Raw genomic sequence first — 15,130 nt, forward strand, 5'->3', positions numbered from 1 at the left:
CCCTTCTGTGCTAAATTGCTAAGACATTACCAGTACAGAAGTTATGAGCTTTGTAAAGGCTCTATTACCAAGTTTTCCGGAAAGGTTTCATCAACAGGTCCTCCAATAGAATGTAAGAATGCCCGCCCTCTCACTAGGCTTTACTGGTATCATTATACTTAAATAAGAGAAATTATTAAATTATTAGGTGAAATGGCCAACATAGCTAAACCTATTTACCTTTCTTGAACTACTAGTTAAGTTGAATATCTTTCAAATGATTCTGGATATTTGTGTTTTTTTCTGAGTTGTTTGATCATATTATTTGCCCATTCTCATTTTTTTTCTTATCGATTTGTAAGATTTATTTAGGTTTTTTTTTTTTCTTTCCCTTTTGGAAGTGTAATCAAGGCTTAATTTATCTGGCTAAATTCTCTAAACAATCTAGGTAAAATGGACATTTTAATACCTAGTGTAGGTTTTAACAGGTTTTAATAGTAAACTGTGAAGTTTTACTAAGTCTTTTTTCTGTTTGTCTTTCATAGTAATAAAAAGAGCAATTCACTTCATATTAAAATGTAACAATACTGAATTCAAAAATAGAAACGGGAGCTCTTAGAATCAATCATTTATCACAAAATGAATAATTTCAATTGTTAAACATACAATCACTTTTCTTCATACTTAACTCAAAATGAGTAAACAGCATTTTATTCAAACTTTACAAATACCCTTTACAGTTCGCCTGAGATTAAGCATGAGAAAGTTCAACCTGAAATTAGACTTCATGGCCCTAACAGTTAAGCATGTGGAAATAAAGCCGAGGATGAATATGCACTTACCAAATATCATGAAAGCATTTCGATGATGTTTGACAATGAAGTGACCCAAACTGAATTTTAGTTTGCTCTAGTCTACAGGATCTTCAGAGCCTAAAAATATCTATTATTTAATGATAAAAAAAGCCTCCAATGACAGATTTATCAGGGTGTGTCCAGATGTAGAATTTTAGTTCAACATTTCTATGGCTGCTGCTTTAGACTATTATTAAAAGAAAAACACAACCTCCCCAAGCATTATTCAACACGCACTTGAAAACATGTAGCAGCATAATATAGTTTATTAAGTTTATAAATATTAGTACCTGTAATAAAATATAAAATGCAGATTCTCCCTTTTTTCAAATATTAAGTCTCTGAATGCTTCATTCATCCTTTGGTTTCAAACCCATACAGTGCACTCATATTACATTGTAGATTTAGCATTGAGACGGAACACTGTACATCTGTTAGGGGGACAGGGGAGCTGTGGGAGTACGAAAGCACTACAGTTGTAGAAAGTAAACGCTGAAGCAAAAATACTTTCTGAATATATACTGTACATCATGTAAACAAACATTCATAATAAGAATCAACACAGGCCAAAATATTGTTTTTTAGGAAATCAGAGTCTTCTTTCATTTAAATCACACACACTGAAGATGCTTTTTGTTAAGAAAAAGAATGGAGCCTGTTCCTGTATTTGCTTATGTGCTTAAATACCTCAGAAACAAGTTAATTGTTACATTCATTTGCTAACGGTTTGTCCTCTTGGCTGGCTGTTGCAAACAAGGAATAATACCTGCAGAACTATTTCAGTCCCCGTTTTTCATTGAATACTAGCTAAGTAATATATAATTAATTCATCTTTATCAGTCCATATTAATAATATAAATAGAGTAACTGAAGTAGTGAATTTCAAAATTTGTGCCAGGAGACTAGTCGCTAGTTATTTGTTTCCAGTAAGGCTAGTACCAAAATGTTTACTGCAAAGTCAGTCCAAGCTGAATCAAAGTTTGCAGTTAGGTGATTTTAACTCCTAATTACTGTGCAAATCCAGAATTTTCTATGTAATAGAGAGTGCTGGCAGCATCAAAGCCCTGTAACGACACAAGGAAATACCGATTTGGTTTTGAAATGCAAAGATACTATATGAAGAAATCTGAATGTCCTAAGATGGTATCCCAGCAATGGCCTCAGGATTTTCTTAATGAATCAGAAATTAAGAAAGACAATTCATTAGTCAATAATGTTCTGAGTCAAAAGCCTAAATTTGAAGCAAGAAATGATAAAGACATAAAACCAAAGATGCATTTTCTACTATGACCATACGCAAGAATTTTAAGCTTGATGTCAACATTCTGTACCAGCAGCCGCCCCCTCTAAGGAAAAAGCTTAGTCATGACTGTCCATCCCTTTTCAAAGCTTCCAGTCTTTGAAGGAGTGCATTTCCAAAGGCTTCCCGGTAGGCGGGGCTGACCGTATCCAACAGGGAGTAGACTGTTTCGTGGTAGGGAGTCTGTAAATGATCATCCACCTGGTCAAAAGCATAACCTACCACCTGCAAGAGAAATTCCACAGTGAATTCAATAATTAGATTTCATCTTGGTATAGAAAGCAAAAACCAATTATTTACATAGGTCATTCTTCAATGGCACTGTTTTTCAATCAATAGCTAGAATATGCATATTTTTAATATCGTTAATACTTCAGCAATTTATAACATATGAGAATAACACCTGCAAAATGCTCTCTTTATAATTTTTTTCTCAAAATTTAAATTGTTTGATTTACCTCTCCTGGTCCTAAAAGGAATGTAAGATAGAGAAAGAATTTTAAAAGCCACACAAAAACAGTGTTTCCTTTTCATAATCTAAAACATGCTTCAATTTAATTCCACATACACTGAGCGTCTACTATATAAAGGCACTTTAACAGATAATGTATTATTAGTCCATATTTTTACCACTATGTACTTGATTTGGACTGTTTTTATAAAGAATTCTAGACATTGTTTATAGCTTTAATCCTGCTTTATAATTAGTTATCTGAAAGGCCACTTTCATATGACTAATACAATACTTATCTAACAGGGTGGTAAGATAAAAGGGAACCTTATTCTGTGTGTTTTTTTGTTTTTTAAACGCAGCTAAACCTTTTCTGTCCGCCAAGATTATGAGACATGGTTCACCAGTACAGAGTAGGGCAAAATTGATTTAGTTTTTGTTGACTTGACTAAAGCTTGTGAATTCCCCATATAAACACAACATTTTTATGACATCTATTCAAGCCACAGAAGATGCAAGTTTGAAATGGAAGTGTTGTTGTTGTTATTGCTTTAATGAAAAGCAGAGGCAGACACCAAAGGAAGATGAGTCACACCTCTTCAGAAGCACGCCGCATCGCAGCACTTTCTACAATGTACAGCTGTCCTCCTTATCAGCGGGGGACATGTTCCAAGACCCCCAGTGGATGCCTGAAACCACGGATAGTATCGAACCCTGTATATACTGTTTTTTCCTATACATACACACCTCTGAGAAAGTTTAATTTATAAATTACTAAGAGGTTAACGATCACCAATAACAGGATAGAACACTGATAACAATACCCTGTAATAACAGTTACGTGAATGTGGTCTCTCTCTCTGATAACCAAGAGGGAACTGACTAACGGGTGAGTAGTGTACAGTGGGATCCAAAGGGGTGATTCATGTTCTGGGCAGCACGGAGCAAGACAGCCTAATATTTCATCACGCTACTCAGCAAGGCATGCATTTGGAAACATACAAATGGTTTATTTCTGGAATTTTCCACTTAACATTTTCAGACCATGGTTGGCTCCAGGTAACTGAAACTGTGGAAAGCGAAACTGGACAAGCAGGACGACTGTATTACAGTTCTGCTCGCCCCTCTCTTATTCCTGTGAGACTGTTGTCTTCCTAGTGGACAGAGATCATGTCTTATTCGTGGTTTCATTTCCACTTCCTGACACAGGATAGTTGCTCAGTGAATGTTAATAAATATCAAGGCTGAAAAAACAAACAAACCTTTTAGTACCTACATACCAGGTTTTATAACTGACCTAGATTTTTTTGCTTACTTTATTCATATAATCACCCCCAACCCTTTTCAGTTTTTGTTTTTTTTTTAATTTCCAGGTTATAGGTAAAGAACCAGGGACTCGATGGACTCACCCAAGATCACTCAAATTCACACGTAAGACTTGTGACTGATCAGAACCCTTCCTACCTCACCACAGCCACCTTAGAATTAACAGATAATGTATTATTAGAATTAATCGATGTAGGATAGAATTAATTTACCTGGGGTCATTTGTACTTTTACTTTGCCTATTTAAGATCCACTCTAATGACTGTAAGCTTCAAATACAGACTCAGGGGTTTAGGAAGGCGTACACAAAAATTAGTCAAGTCAGTATTACACTCAAAGCTAAAGCAGCCCTCTCCATGGCAGCCGTGAGGGCACTGAGAGCATGAAGACGCAGGCTTACATTTGTTCCGTGTAAGTGATCCTCTGACAAGGAACACACGGAACACGGGATTCATACCCGTCCTAAGGAAACTGAACGTAGCGAAATGGAGATGTTCATGTGATCGTTGAATGTAATATTTATTATATGATATTCGCACTTCCTTAGGCCTTGCCCTTTGCCTTATCATATGATACCGTGCCACTCTTGGGGGAACTGCTCTCAACATATAGAGAAACAGAAATGTCAGAGGTCTTTGACCAAGATTGAATATTAATTATTAAAGTTAAAACTAAAATTTGGAGTTTCTAATGACTACTCTTTTGTTCAGCAGGTCAAAATTTTTATAATAGTAAGTTTTATTATTTTTTTTAATGAAAAGTTGATCTCGGCTGACGCTTTCTACTATTCTTAACTCAGGATTCCGGTTTAAAGGATGGAAGGAAGTCACTATGCCTAGAAAAGCTCGCATGTAGTAAAGAGCCAACAGGACACTCTTGGAAATTTGGAGGCGCAACAGTCTGCTGTGACTTAATTCTGATCTATTAGCTAGAGAACAGTGGAGTCGAGTATGTTGTTTTATAGAAGAGATATTTATTATAAGAGGTGGAAAAAGATCCTCTCAATACGATTGCAAAACCCATCCAACGTAGACAATGCATAATTTTGGTGGACATATTTAGCTATAGATAAGAAATAAATTAATTTTGGGGGCAATGATTAGAACAAAGTAACACTCTGCAAATCAAATGTTTTTCTCTTTTTTTTAAAAAATTCCATTTCCCCATGTTGACCGAAAGACTTTAGGTTTACTAAAAATTCCTAGAAAAAAAGTTTTCCTTAAAAACATCTTGGAAGCTGAGTGCTGAGTTCTCATTTAACACTCTTGCCTACTCCTCAGCCTCTCTCTGATAAAATGGTGACGATATGAATACATTTCTTTCAAAAAAGCAGAGGGACTTACCCTGAGCCCTGCTTCAGTGAGCTCCAGGCAGTATCTGTTTCTCTCTCTGGTCTCCACGTTGATGTAGGCCACGTCATCTGCACAGCGCAGGGTTTTCGAGACAAACATGTTGTTAACAGCAAAGAGAACGTCGTTTACAACTGCTTCCGCTTCCAGCTTCATGTCTTTCATGTCAGTTCCTTCAAAACCATTGAGCTCGGCATCTTCTTCAAATCCTGACACACCACTTAGCTCCATGGGATTACAGTCTGTTTCCATTCTGCAAAAAAGGAGACAGAAAACTTGCTCACAGAAAGACATTCCCAACGTCAGCGTTTCATTCAAAGTAGCTATGCCTGGCATCTGCTACTTGGTAGGAAACATTAGCTAGCAGGCATTTTTAGGGAAAATATTGTTTAAAACCATTTCCAGTAGTTTTTCACAGCAAAATTATAGACACTTATAGATTAAAAAAAAAAAAAAATCTCTGTTCTTCACTTCTCCCCAAAAGGTTAATTTCCATACTGATAAGAATTGAGAATGTTAGTTTTTAGCTATTTCAAACAATGCCTCAGTAAAAATCTTACTACATCCTACTTTTTAAATGTAAAATTATTTTTCTAGGATAGATATTTAGAACTGGAATTGCTGAGTCAAAATACATGCTCATTTCAACTTTCAATAGCTACCACAGATTCACCCTTCAAAAAAGGCCGTATGATTTAAACTCCCCCAATAGAATATGAGGGACTGTGCTCTTTCCCACCAGACTCTCCAATACTTTTTAATATTTGCCAATTTGAGAGGCAAAGAATGATGCCCTCAGCCAATGACCCCACCTTAGAGAAACTGAATCAGAAATCTCTGGGAGATTTTTCAGAGCTTCTGGGTGATTCTACTATACAGTCACGCTAAATTACCAGCAAAAATCATAAGGAGCTAGAGTTCCTGCAGCTGCATGTCATTTGCACATTACAAAAGTCAAAACTGTTTGCTAAAGACAATTTATGATACACTATGTAAAGCTATTTTAAAAAATTACATAGCAAACGTACAAATATATTCTTCCAGTCCTAGTTCAACTAATATGTTTTAAAGATCATTTATCTAGCTTCCCACAGCACTATACAGAATTAGCTACTCCTAACAAGTTAATTAATTTACCAATTATTGCTGGTGCAATTTGTTAGATAACTGAAATCTAACATCGATTTACTACATACGAATGTGAAAATATTTGATTTTTAAAAAATTTCTACCTTACTCTAAAAATAATCATACTCCTGTATACTTGGCTTTATGTATAAAAAACGAGCCCATTTTTATTTTTTATGGAGTCAGTCTGAAGACTTTGAAATGTGACTGTTCACTATCTCTTAATATCACAGATACCAAACATCTTTTTTTGACTTAAATAATCAAGTACCTCAATTAGGGGTGTCACAAATAATAATCATTAATCTGAGGCCCACTGGAAAAAAAAATCATAACATGAAAAAGATGTTTATATGAGGCAGCGTGACAATATATAAAGTTTTTAAAGCAAGAGTCCAATTCAATTCATTAGGACCTTAATGATGGAGAAAGATGAAGAATCCAATACTAGAATGGAGAAATCCTCCCAGGTCAGAACAGTCGGTCATCAAGCTGCTGTGTAATATTTAGCACCAAAGGGCAAAAAAGAGAAAGACACCTTTCCGAAGACGTTCAGTCTAGAAGATGTTTTCTAAAATATCTTTGAATGACATGTAAAATAGCAGACATTAAGAACTTTTGATAATGATACATATAAATAAAAAATGATACTTTACTATTGAAGCACTACACAAGTTGATAACATTTTAAGCTCTTATTGTTGTAAGGTACTATAACAATTTCTCTTCTGTTGGCTGTCTCAGGGTCTTATTTATCAATATCCTTTCCTAATAGCACCCAGGTTTTCCAAGGGGAATCATATGGCCCCTTCTCCTAATGAGTACAGTAAGCAAGCAATTTGGGTGAGACTGACCCCGACCTCAGTTACAGACTGTCCTCAGCTGCTCCACATGTGAACTTCTTCCCAGTCACTTCTACCCAGAACAGAGTACAGAGCCCCAGGTGTTCCCGGCCACCATCCTGAGATGGGGGAAACTAGCGCAAGGATGATGCTGACAATGGGAAAAGTACAGAACCAAGAAAGTCATTGAGAAATGGAGCCAGAGACCTGATGGCTGCCCCTGCTTTGCACTTTTCAGTTATTGGAGCCAATATATTCCCATTATTTTACTGGCAGCTGAAAGTATCCTAACTGATTTAAGAGACTACCAGAAACGAAAAGCAAAGATTGATTTAGCTCTTCAACAGCTTTAGAGAAGAGGTTGGAAATACAGAACCCTGATACTTTTGTGCCTGTCCTATAGAAAGTGCTTATAAAGGCTTTGTAGAATTTGAACATCAATATGTGTTTATTAGTTTCATATTGTAGCTGTAACAAATTATAACAAACTTAGTGGCTTAATACAACACAAATTTTCTTACAATTCTGGAGGTGAGAAATCCAAAATCAGGTGTCAGCAGGGCGGAGTTCCTTCTGGAGGCTTCAGGGGAGAATTTGTTTCCTCGCCTTTTCTAGCTTCTAGAGGCCACCTGCATTCCTTGGCTTATGGTCCATTCCTCCACTTTCAAAGCACATCACTCCAACCTCTGGTTCTGCGCTCACATCTCCTCTTTCTGACTCCTGACACCTGTACTTCTTTTATGAGGACACTTGTGATTACATCGGGCTTTCCCAGACAATCCCTTCCCCTTTCAAGGCCCTTAACTTAATCAGACCTGCGAAATTCCTTTTATCGTATAAGGTAACATGGTCAGTTTCTGGGGGTTAGAACATGGACGGCTTTGGGGGGAGGGCACTGCAGGTTTCATGCTTTGTCCCCTGGAACTCCAGCACCATCATCATAGCACAAGGTACTGGGGGTGGGTGTTTCAACTAAAGGCACCATTTTGAATTGTCCTAAATGAAGAGCTTGGTCCAATGACTAGATTCTGGATGGGAACTGGCCTGTCTGAGTCCGTCCTCTCTTCAGGCGTTTGCACACAGAGCCAGAAAAACATGAAATCAGGTGGTTATGACGGGGTACAGAAGCAAAGCAGAGACCAACTGGGGGAGCCTCACCCATGGGGCACTTGGTTTCTACTTTTTTGATTATGCATCCCAATTAACTAAAAATGTTTTGAGCAGATACCTCATTATATGTACGTTTATATATATTCTACTACTATTAAACTATGAAAACATACATAGGAATTTAAACAGGAGAAGGTAAAACATGAAATGCTAACCGACTTTCCTCTGAGTGCTCAGCGGATTATACTGTGTACCCGACTAAGGAGGCTGCACTGAGGATGCGGAAACACACGCCCGCTGCAGTGAAAGGAGGACTACCAGAATTACTAGCAACACATCACAGCTGCTGTCGGGTTATCAGAATGTCTGACTCACCAATACGAATTCTGTAAAAATCCGTGGTTTCCCTTTCTGTAGGCAAAACAACTTATCATAAGAAATTCTAGACCAACAGAACTTTCTGTGATGATACAAATGTTCTTTAACTGTGCTGCCAATAGAGTAGCTTCTAGGCACATATGGCTATTAAGCACTTGAAGTTTGGATAGAGTGACTGAGGAACTGAACTTCCCATTTAATTTAATTTTCATTCATTTACATTTAAATAGCTAGTGTCTACTATAATAGACAGCGTATGTCTAGACCGTTGTGAATATTTGTGGATAATAATGAACTGAGTTTATATTATGGTTGAAAAAATAGATGTAAAGGTACTGAATTAAACTTTCTGTATATAGGACTAGGAAAATTTGGAACTATGTGTTAGAAAATCTATTTTGAATCTTAGCTACTCCATGGAGGGGAATTAACCATCACTATTTCAAATGGCAAAAACTAATGAATTACTTCTTATATTTAGCAACCTTGTTTATTTAGATTCTAAGTTTATTAATCAAATATCATAATCCACTATATATATAGCCAGCATTTTTGTAAGCATTACAATACTAATTGAAAATGCTGACTGGTCGCTTAGAGCCTAATTTGGGAGATAAGACAAGTACATGAAAGAGGTAGGTAAGTATTAACTCCATGCACACACATCATAATTATAACCCTAGCTGCCTATCGACTCCTAGACCTACATTCTCAATTCGAGAAGACTGCCAGGCTATACCGGTTTCTCCTCTCAGGGCCAAGCCTGGAAATGGTCTCCAAACAATAAACTGGAGTAAGAGTTTCACTTCATTTGTATCTTGCCTCTCAGGGATCATTGTCCTTCACTGCCTGATGCCCAAAGTCTTAAAAACAATTTTAGGTATTTTTGCCCACTGTTTTTTATTGTTTCAGGTAAGAGTCAATCTGGTCTCTGTTACCCTATCTTAGCCAGAGTGGAAACCCCATTAACAGTTTTGAGCTAATTTTGCCATCTTACTACATCAGTTTTTCTTTCACTGATTTTAGTCTCTCCTACACTACTTTGAATCAACTGTACTATCTTGTGGGTTCCTTCATTAATGAGTTAAATACAGTTCTGACACATGCTTATTATGTATAAGACCCACGTTTTTAATTTTAAAAAATTTGTACTTTGACACTACTTTCAGACTTTTAATCCTTCAAAATTCAGCTCAGATACATCTATTTCTGGATTCTGTACCTGATCTCAAGATAAAGATAATCACTATCGTCCTTAGTAGAATCTCTGCACTGATACTGCTGTACTTATCATACTTCATTGCAAATGGGGGCCTGTAATATCTATATCACCAGGACAGTGTTTGGCACAAAGCAGGCCTTCACTGAATATAAGAAAAAATTTTGACTCTCTGCTTCTCAAGATGTGGCACTCAGCTTGGTGACAAGGGGCACACAAAGACACAGGATAAACAGGGTAGACATTCCTAGAAAATACACGTCACTGTTACAGTAACAATATTACGGAGTATGACACAAAATTGCCTAGAATTGTACAGCAAATGGAAGTCTCCAACCATGTCCCCTTTAGGTTATGCCTCCACACCCCAGGGTTTCTTTGCCTCTGATAGGAATATCCGAGTGAGGAATATCTGAGGGAAAAGTAAGTAAGAGGAATAGTGTTTTAATCCAAGGTATTAACTCAAAGAGCTGAAAATTCCAGGCACTGGGTCTGGGGGTACAAGATTAACAGGCACAGACGGGAGCTGGTAGAAGGGTAGGAGGTTAGTACCGAGTAAGACTTTTTCTGAGTCTTTATGGCTCTTCTCACTTGTTATGATATTGTCCTTTGTTAAAAGTTAAGGTAATTCTTGATAGCTCTTACTCCATCTGCTCGTATGATTTCTGGGCTGTTAGTGTTTTTTGGAGCATTCATGAAACTGGTTATCAAGATAGTGATTTCTAAGTCCTTTATTCTCTACTTAATTTTTTTATATTCTAATTTTTCTATGGCAAAAAATGTGTTATGTTTGCAACAAGACAAAAAAAGCTTTAAAAATGTGATATTCTAGAAAGTAGAAGGTGTAGAAAGCAGAAACATTTTTCTTCTTAGGAAGTCAGGCTATTAAGATAGTTAAAATAACTAGTACCTTCAGTTTTAAATAAAATGAGAGGTTTGAATTTATTTGCATTTTAAACAAGGGTTTTGAAATTAAAGATGAAGAAAGTTGATTAATTATAAATAGCAACATTTAGAATTTAGGCAATGATAAAGTTAGTTTCACCTTTATTTTCTGTAATACATAATACTTCATCTGTTTTCAACAGCTCTGAGACTTATGTTTATTTTGAAAAAAATTTAAATCAGAACCATTTGTAATATTACAAATATAAAGTACTTGTAATTCAAATAAAAAAGCCTGTTTTTCCATCTGTACCTCACTTTCAACAATGAGACACACAAACACACAACCTAGTAGTAACAAATCTAGCCAACAGAACTGCATTGTACTTTTGTTGATTAAGCGGGGAGCTGAGGGTGATAGTGTTAATTTGGGAAGCCTTTTGAACTGCAAATAAGCAGCAACAGTATAACCCTGTAAACAACTTTCCCTTCAAAACCAGAAACTGTAAATGAGAGTCTAAGAAAAGACACTAAAAAATTGAATGCTTAAAAAAGTTCCAGGAATTAAGTTTTTGTTTCTATACAATCAATCCTCTAGGTTACATAGAGAATTTGGTACTATATTTAATTTAGAGTACATTCTAACCAACACAAGACAAATTAATATCTAAACAGATATAAACTAGAAAACTTCTTTGCTTGCTTTCTGTTTAAACTCTACATTGGCTTTCCAACAGGTTCTGAGCAATATTCTGTTGCCAGTATCTTTAAAAATTGTAGTACCTTACAGTTGCTATTAGTTTTTCTGCTAAATTGCATCACCTCACCTCGTATAAAGTTTCCAAAATGACTCCTTATAACATCATGCATAATTAATTTAGGAACCAGCCTGACAAAAGAACAGAAACTGAAAGATTACAAGAGCAGTGTACGGATTTCAAATGTTCACTCTGAAAGAAAGTTTGCTTTTCCAGCTGAATTACAACAGTCAGCTGAGGGCTAGAAGGCAATATCTTAATCATGGTTACTTTTATTGTATCATACCTCAAGTCTGCAAAATCCTCTCGACATGAACAAGAAGCGGTCTGTATGTGCTTGTTAAGGGGCGCTTGAGCAAACTGATGGGGCTAGAATCTCAGTCCTGCTTCTTAGTTACTCTGCTGCAACTCGAGGCAAGATATTTTAATCTCCGTCACACATTCCTCCTCTCTAAGATGAAGCCAACAATGGCATCTACCTTAAAAGGATACTGAGAGAACTAAATGAGTGAACCTCTAGGAAGTGCTTCGCGTGGCGCTGGGCACATGGTAAGCTCAAGAAATATTATCTGTCAATTATTATACACTAAAAATATTTAAAAATATCTTTAAAGAAGAGCTGACCTCGAAACTCCAGCCGTTTGAGTCTTTACATTATGTAGAATGGCTGTAGCTGCTGCCTTGTACGACTCTAAGAGCCACGCGATGTGGGAGCCCGAACATCATGTTCCTGTTACATCAGGTGCAAGTTTTTAAAAAAGGCCAATGACATCCCATTGGCTTTTCTTTTATTTCACATGTTAACATGGATTACTCTGAAGAATGACCCAGTCGGTATTCCTTTAATAGAATTCTTAAAAAGTTGACAATGGTCGGGGATTATCTCCGTCTTCCTCAATTAATGCTAGTTGTTAACATTTTGTGATAGTACTTTGATAAAACACAAAAATAGCATTGTGATTTAGGCTGAGTTTGTACCCTATTTGAGCAAAAGGTATGATAACAGGTCCTACACCTTAACATTTATGCTGAATTTCTCCTAGAAAGCATAATGTACAAGGCAACACACCTAACTTTAAAGGGAGTATGTCTGTTATAAAATCTTGCAATTTTTTTTATATTTGAAATTTCAGGCACTCTAGGAACAGCCTGAATGCACTTGTAATTTTACATTCCAAAACAAAACATATGAACCTGAAAGAAGTCAGTTGCACCCATTCCTCAAAAGTCCAGTTCAAACCTCCCAAACCTAGTCTAATTCTCTGCCAGATGAGATCCATCCCATCTTTGTTTATATTCTTGCTATGGCAAGTGTTATAATTACTATTCACAGACATGGCTTCCTATCTTCAAAATAGTGGGGGTGCCAAAAAAATGTATACCCATGACTATGACTTGCATTCATCTTTTGTTATCGGTATATATTGCCACAATTTTAATAGCTTTTTCCTTTCTTAAAATGTGTATACATGTTTTGGGCACCCTCTATATCCAGAATCCAACTGCTTCTTACCATCATCACTGCCACCAGTCTAACTCAAGCCACTGTCATCTTTTGCCTAGATTATTGCAATGTCCTTCTAACTGGTTTTCTTTTCTCCTTTGGTTCTCCCACCCCACACAAGTCTATTTCAACACAGCAGTCAGCACGATCCTGTAAAAACAGGCCAGATTATGTCACCTCTCCTCAAACTCCTTCACCCAGAGTAAAAGCCCAAGTCGTTATCATTGCCTACAATGCGCTATATGACCTGACCTGCACTCCACCTCACCCCCTCTACTAGTCCCGTCACTCCTTTCTGATGGTCCTTGACCCCACCAAGCATGCTTTTGCCATAGAGCCTCGCACTTGCTGTTCCTCCTGCTTGGAAAACAACTATTCCAGGTATTCACGTGCCTTGCTCCCCAGCTTTCTCCAAGTCTCTGCTAAAATGTTACCTTATTAAATAAGGAGACCTTCGCTTATTCCTTTATATAAAAGTGACAAATCTCTTTCCTCTCCAGTGCTTTATTTTTTTTCCCTACGGCCCATATCACCACATGGCATATGATTTATGTGATTACTGTTTGTTTCCCTTGCCTTCAACAAAATGTAAACTTTGGAAGGGCAGGGCCTTAATTAGTTCAGTGCTATATCCCCAGCACTTAGAACAGTCCCTGGTCAGGTAGGCAATCAATAAACATTTACTGATTAAAGGAACAGACCTTTCACTCTAGAACACAAGCTCCTTGAAGGTTCTGCCTGATTCTCTTTACCTGTTAACGTAAACCTTACCAATTGCAGAGACTTTCCGTTTAATGGACCCTTAACAAATATTGCTGAACGAATGGAGAGCAAGGAAACTGAAGTCACTGAGAATGCTTGGGACAGGTCTACAAAGGAGGGGCACCAACAATCCAAGCACCTACATACGTACACTGGAGAGCACGCTGGTTCTAACCTGAAAACATGAAAAGATGGTGTGGAAAGGGGAACCACAGCTTTCTCCACCTGACAGTGGTTTGGGGCTGTGTTAGCGTTTCTAAGGCATTCATGAGTTATCAACATATACACAAAATCTCCTTAAACAGGTAGTCTTCATTTACTATCCTTAATTGAACTAGATGAATCAAGACTCTGCTTAGGTTCGTTCCCCACTCATACCGTGTAATTTTCGTAACAAGCCCGGGAGGTTAGCTATTCACACGCTCACGCTTGGCAAAGGTTTAGAGAGAGCAGTGGCCGGACCAAGGTGGCTCGGCTAATAAGCGCCCGTATCAGGACTGTGACCCAGGACATCTGGCTTCCAGGCCAGCAAACACCTTTCGTGGTGACTGAGTTAAGAGCCAGCCAGCCTCGCGTCTGCAGGAGTTGCCTCCCCAACGGCAGAGAAATACGATGGCGCAGATTCCCAGAACAGCACAAGTACTTCGCCCAGGTTTCTGAGGGGACGGGAGGCTTTAGCATTAATCAGAGGAGGCAGTTCTGCCCACAAAAGCCTGGAAAACTCAAGTTTCCTGGTCGCCGGTGCAGCACAGCAGGATGAAGAAAGCGCTCGGGAAGCAGCCAGCCGCCCAACGGTAACGAAGACGGAGCTTTGGAAACAATACCTGAATGAGGCGGCTGACGAATAACTTGCTGACAATAGGCACCGGTCAATACTCGGGGGCGGCGGGAGGCGAGAGCGGCCGCAGCCCTCCCGGTGGAGCCGGCGGCGCTCCCAGCGCCGGGTTCCGGGGTCTGGGTCTGAGGGGACCCGGGCGGCCCAGGCCGGACCCGCCCCTACACCCAACCCAGCCCCACGCCGGGCCCCTTCTGCTGCCGCCCCTCTCGGCCCGGCCCACTGCGCCGGGTCCCGCTCGGGGGACTCCTCGCCCGCACTCCCTGAGGCCCTCCGGCCGCCGCCAGTCCGTCCTCCCGCCCACCGCCGGCCCCGCCGACGCTCACCTGCGCGCTCCCGGCTTCCTCCTGGTCTTCCCTCCCAGGGCGTCGGAAACCGGCCTGCGGCGCCTCCTCCTCTCGTCCCCGCCCTCGCCCCGCCCCTCGGAGCCGGAACTGCTTGCTTCCGGGCC

The 15,130-nt window shown here is 38.8% G+C and overlaps 1 protein-coding gene across 3 annotated transcripts; it reads right to left on the minus strand.

Moving 5' to 3' along the window:
• Positions 1-1,081: 1,081 nt before the first annotated feature.
• GSKIP (GSK3B interacting protein) lies at positions 1,082-15,112 on the minus strand. Of its 3 annotated transcripts, none has more exons than XM_074326971.1 (3): positions 15,006-15,112; positions 5,254-5,512; positions 1,082-2,358 (listed from the first exon to the last, which is right to left on the minus strand). In XM_074326971.1, the coding sequence occupies exons 2-3, from the start codon at positions 5,509-5,511 to the stop codon at positions 2,197-2,199; spliced, it is 420 nt and encodes a 139-aa protein (XP_074183072.1). In that variant the 5' UTR covers position 5,512; positions 15,006-15,112; the 3' UTR covers positions 1,082-2,196. The 3 variants fall into 3 exon arrangements, with proteins under 3 accessions (XP_074183072.1, XP_019601931.1, XP_074183071.1); XM_019746372.2 differs by lacking the exon at positions 15,006-15,112 and adding an exon at positions 14,669-14,986; XM_074326970.1 differs by lacking the exon at positions 15,006-15,112 and adding an exon at positions 7,750-7,887.
• Positions 15,113-15,130: the final 18 nt, after the last annotated feature.

This window comes from Rhinolophus sinicus, linkage group LG03 (genome assembly GCF_036562045.2).
Source record: "Rhinolophus sinicus isolate RSC01 linkage group LG03, ASM3656204v1, whole genome shotgun sequence".
Classification (NCBI taxonomy): Eukaryota; Metazoa; Chordata; class Mammalia; order Chiroptera; family Rhinolophidae; genus Rhinolophus; species Rhinolophus sinicus.

Bases quoted from the DNA above. Each gene is read 5' to 3' on its own strand.
- GSKIP (XM_074326971.1), bottom strand. From the start codon at position 5,511: ATGGAAACAGACTGTAATCCCATGGAGCTAAGTGGTGTGTCAGGATTT. The intron at 2,359-5,253 runs GTAAGTCCCTCT...TTTCTCTTGCAG, and splicing joins TCACTGAAGCAGGGCTCAGG to GTGGTAGGTTATGCTTTTGA.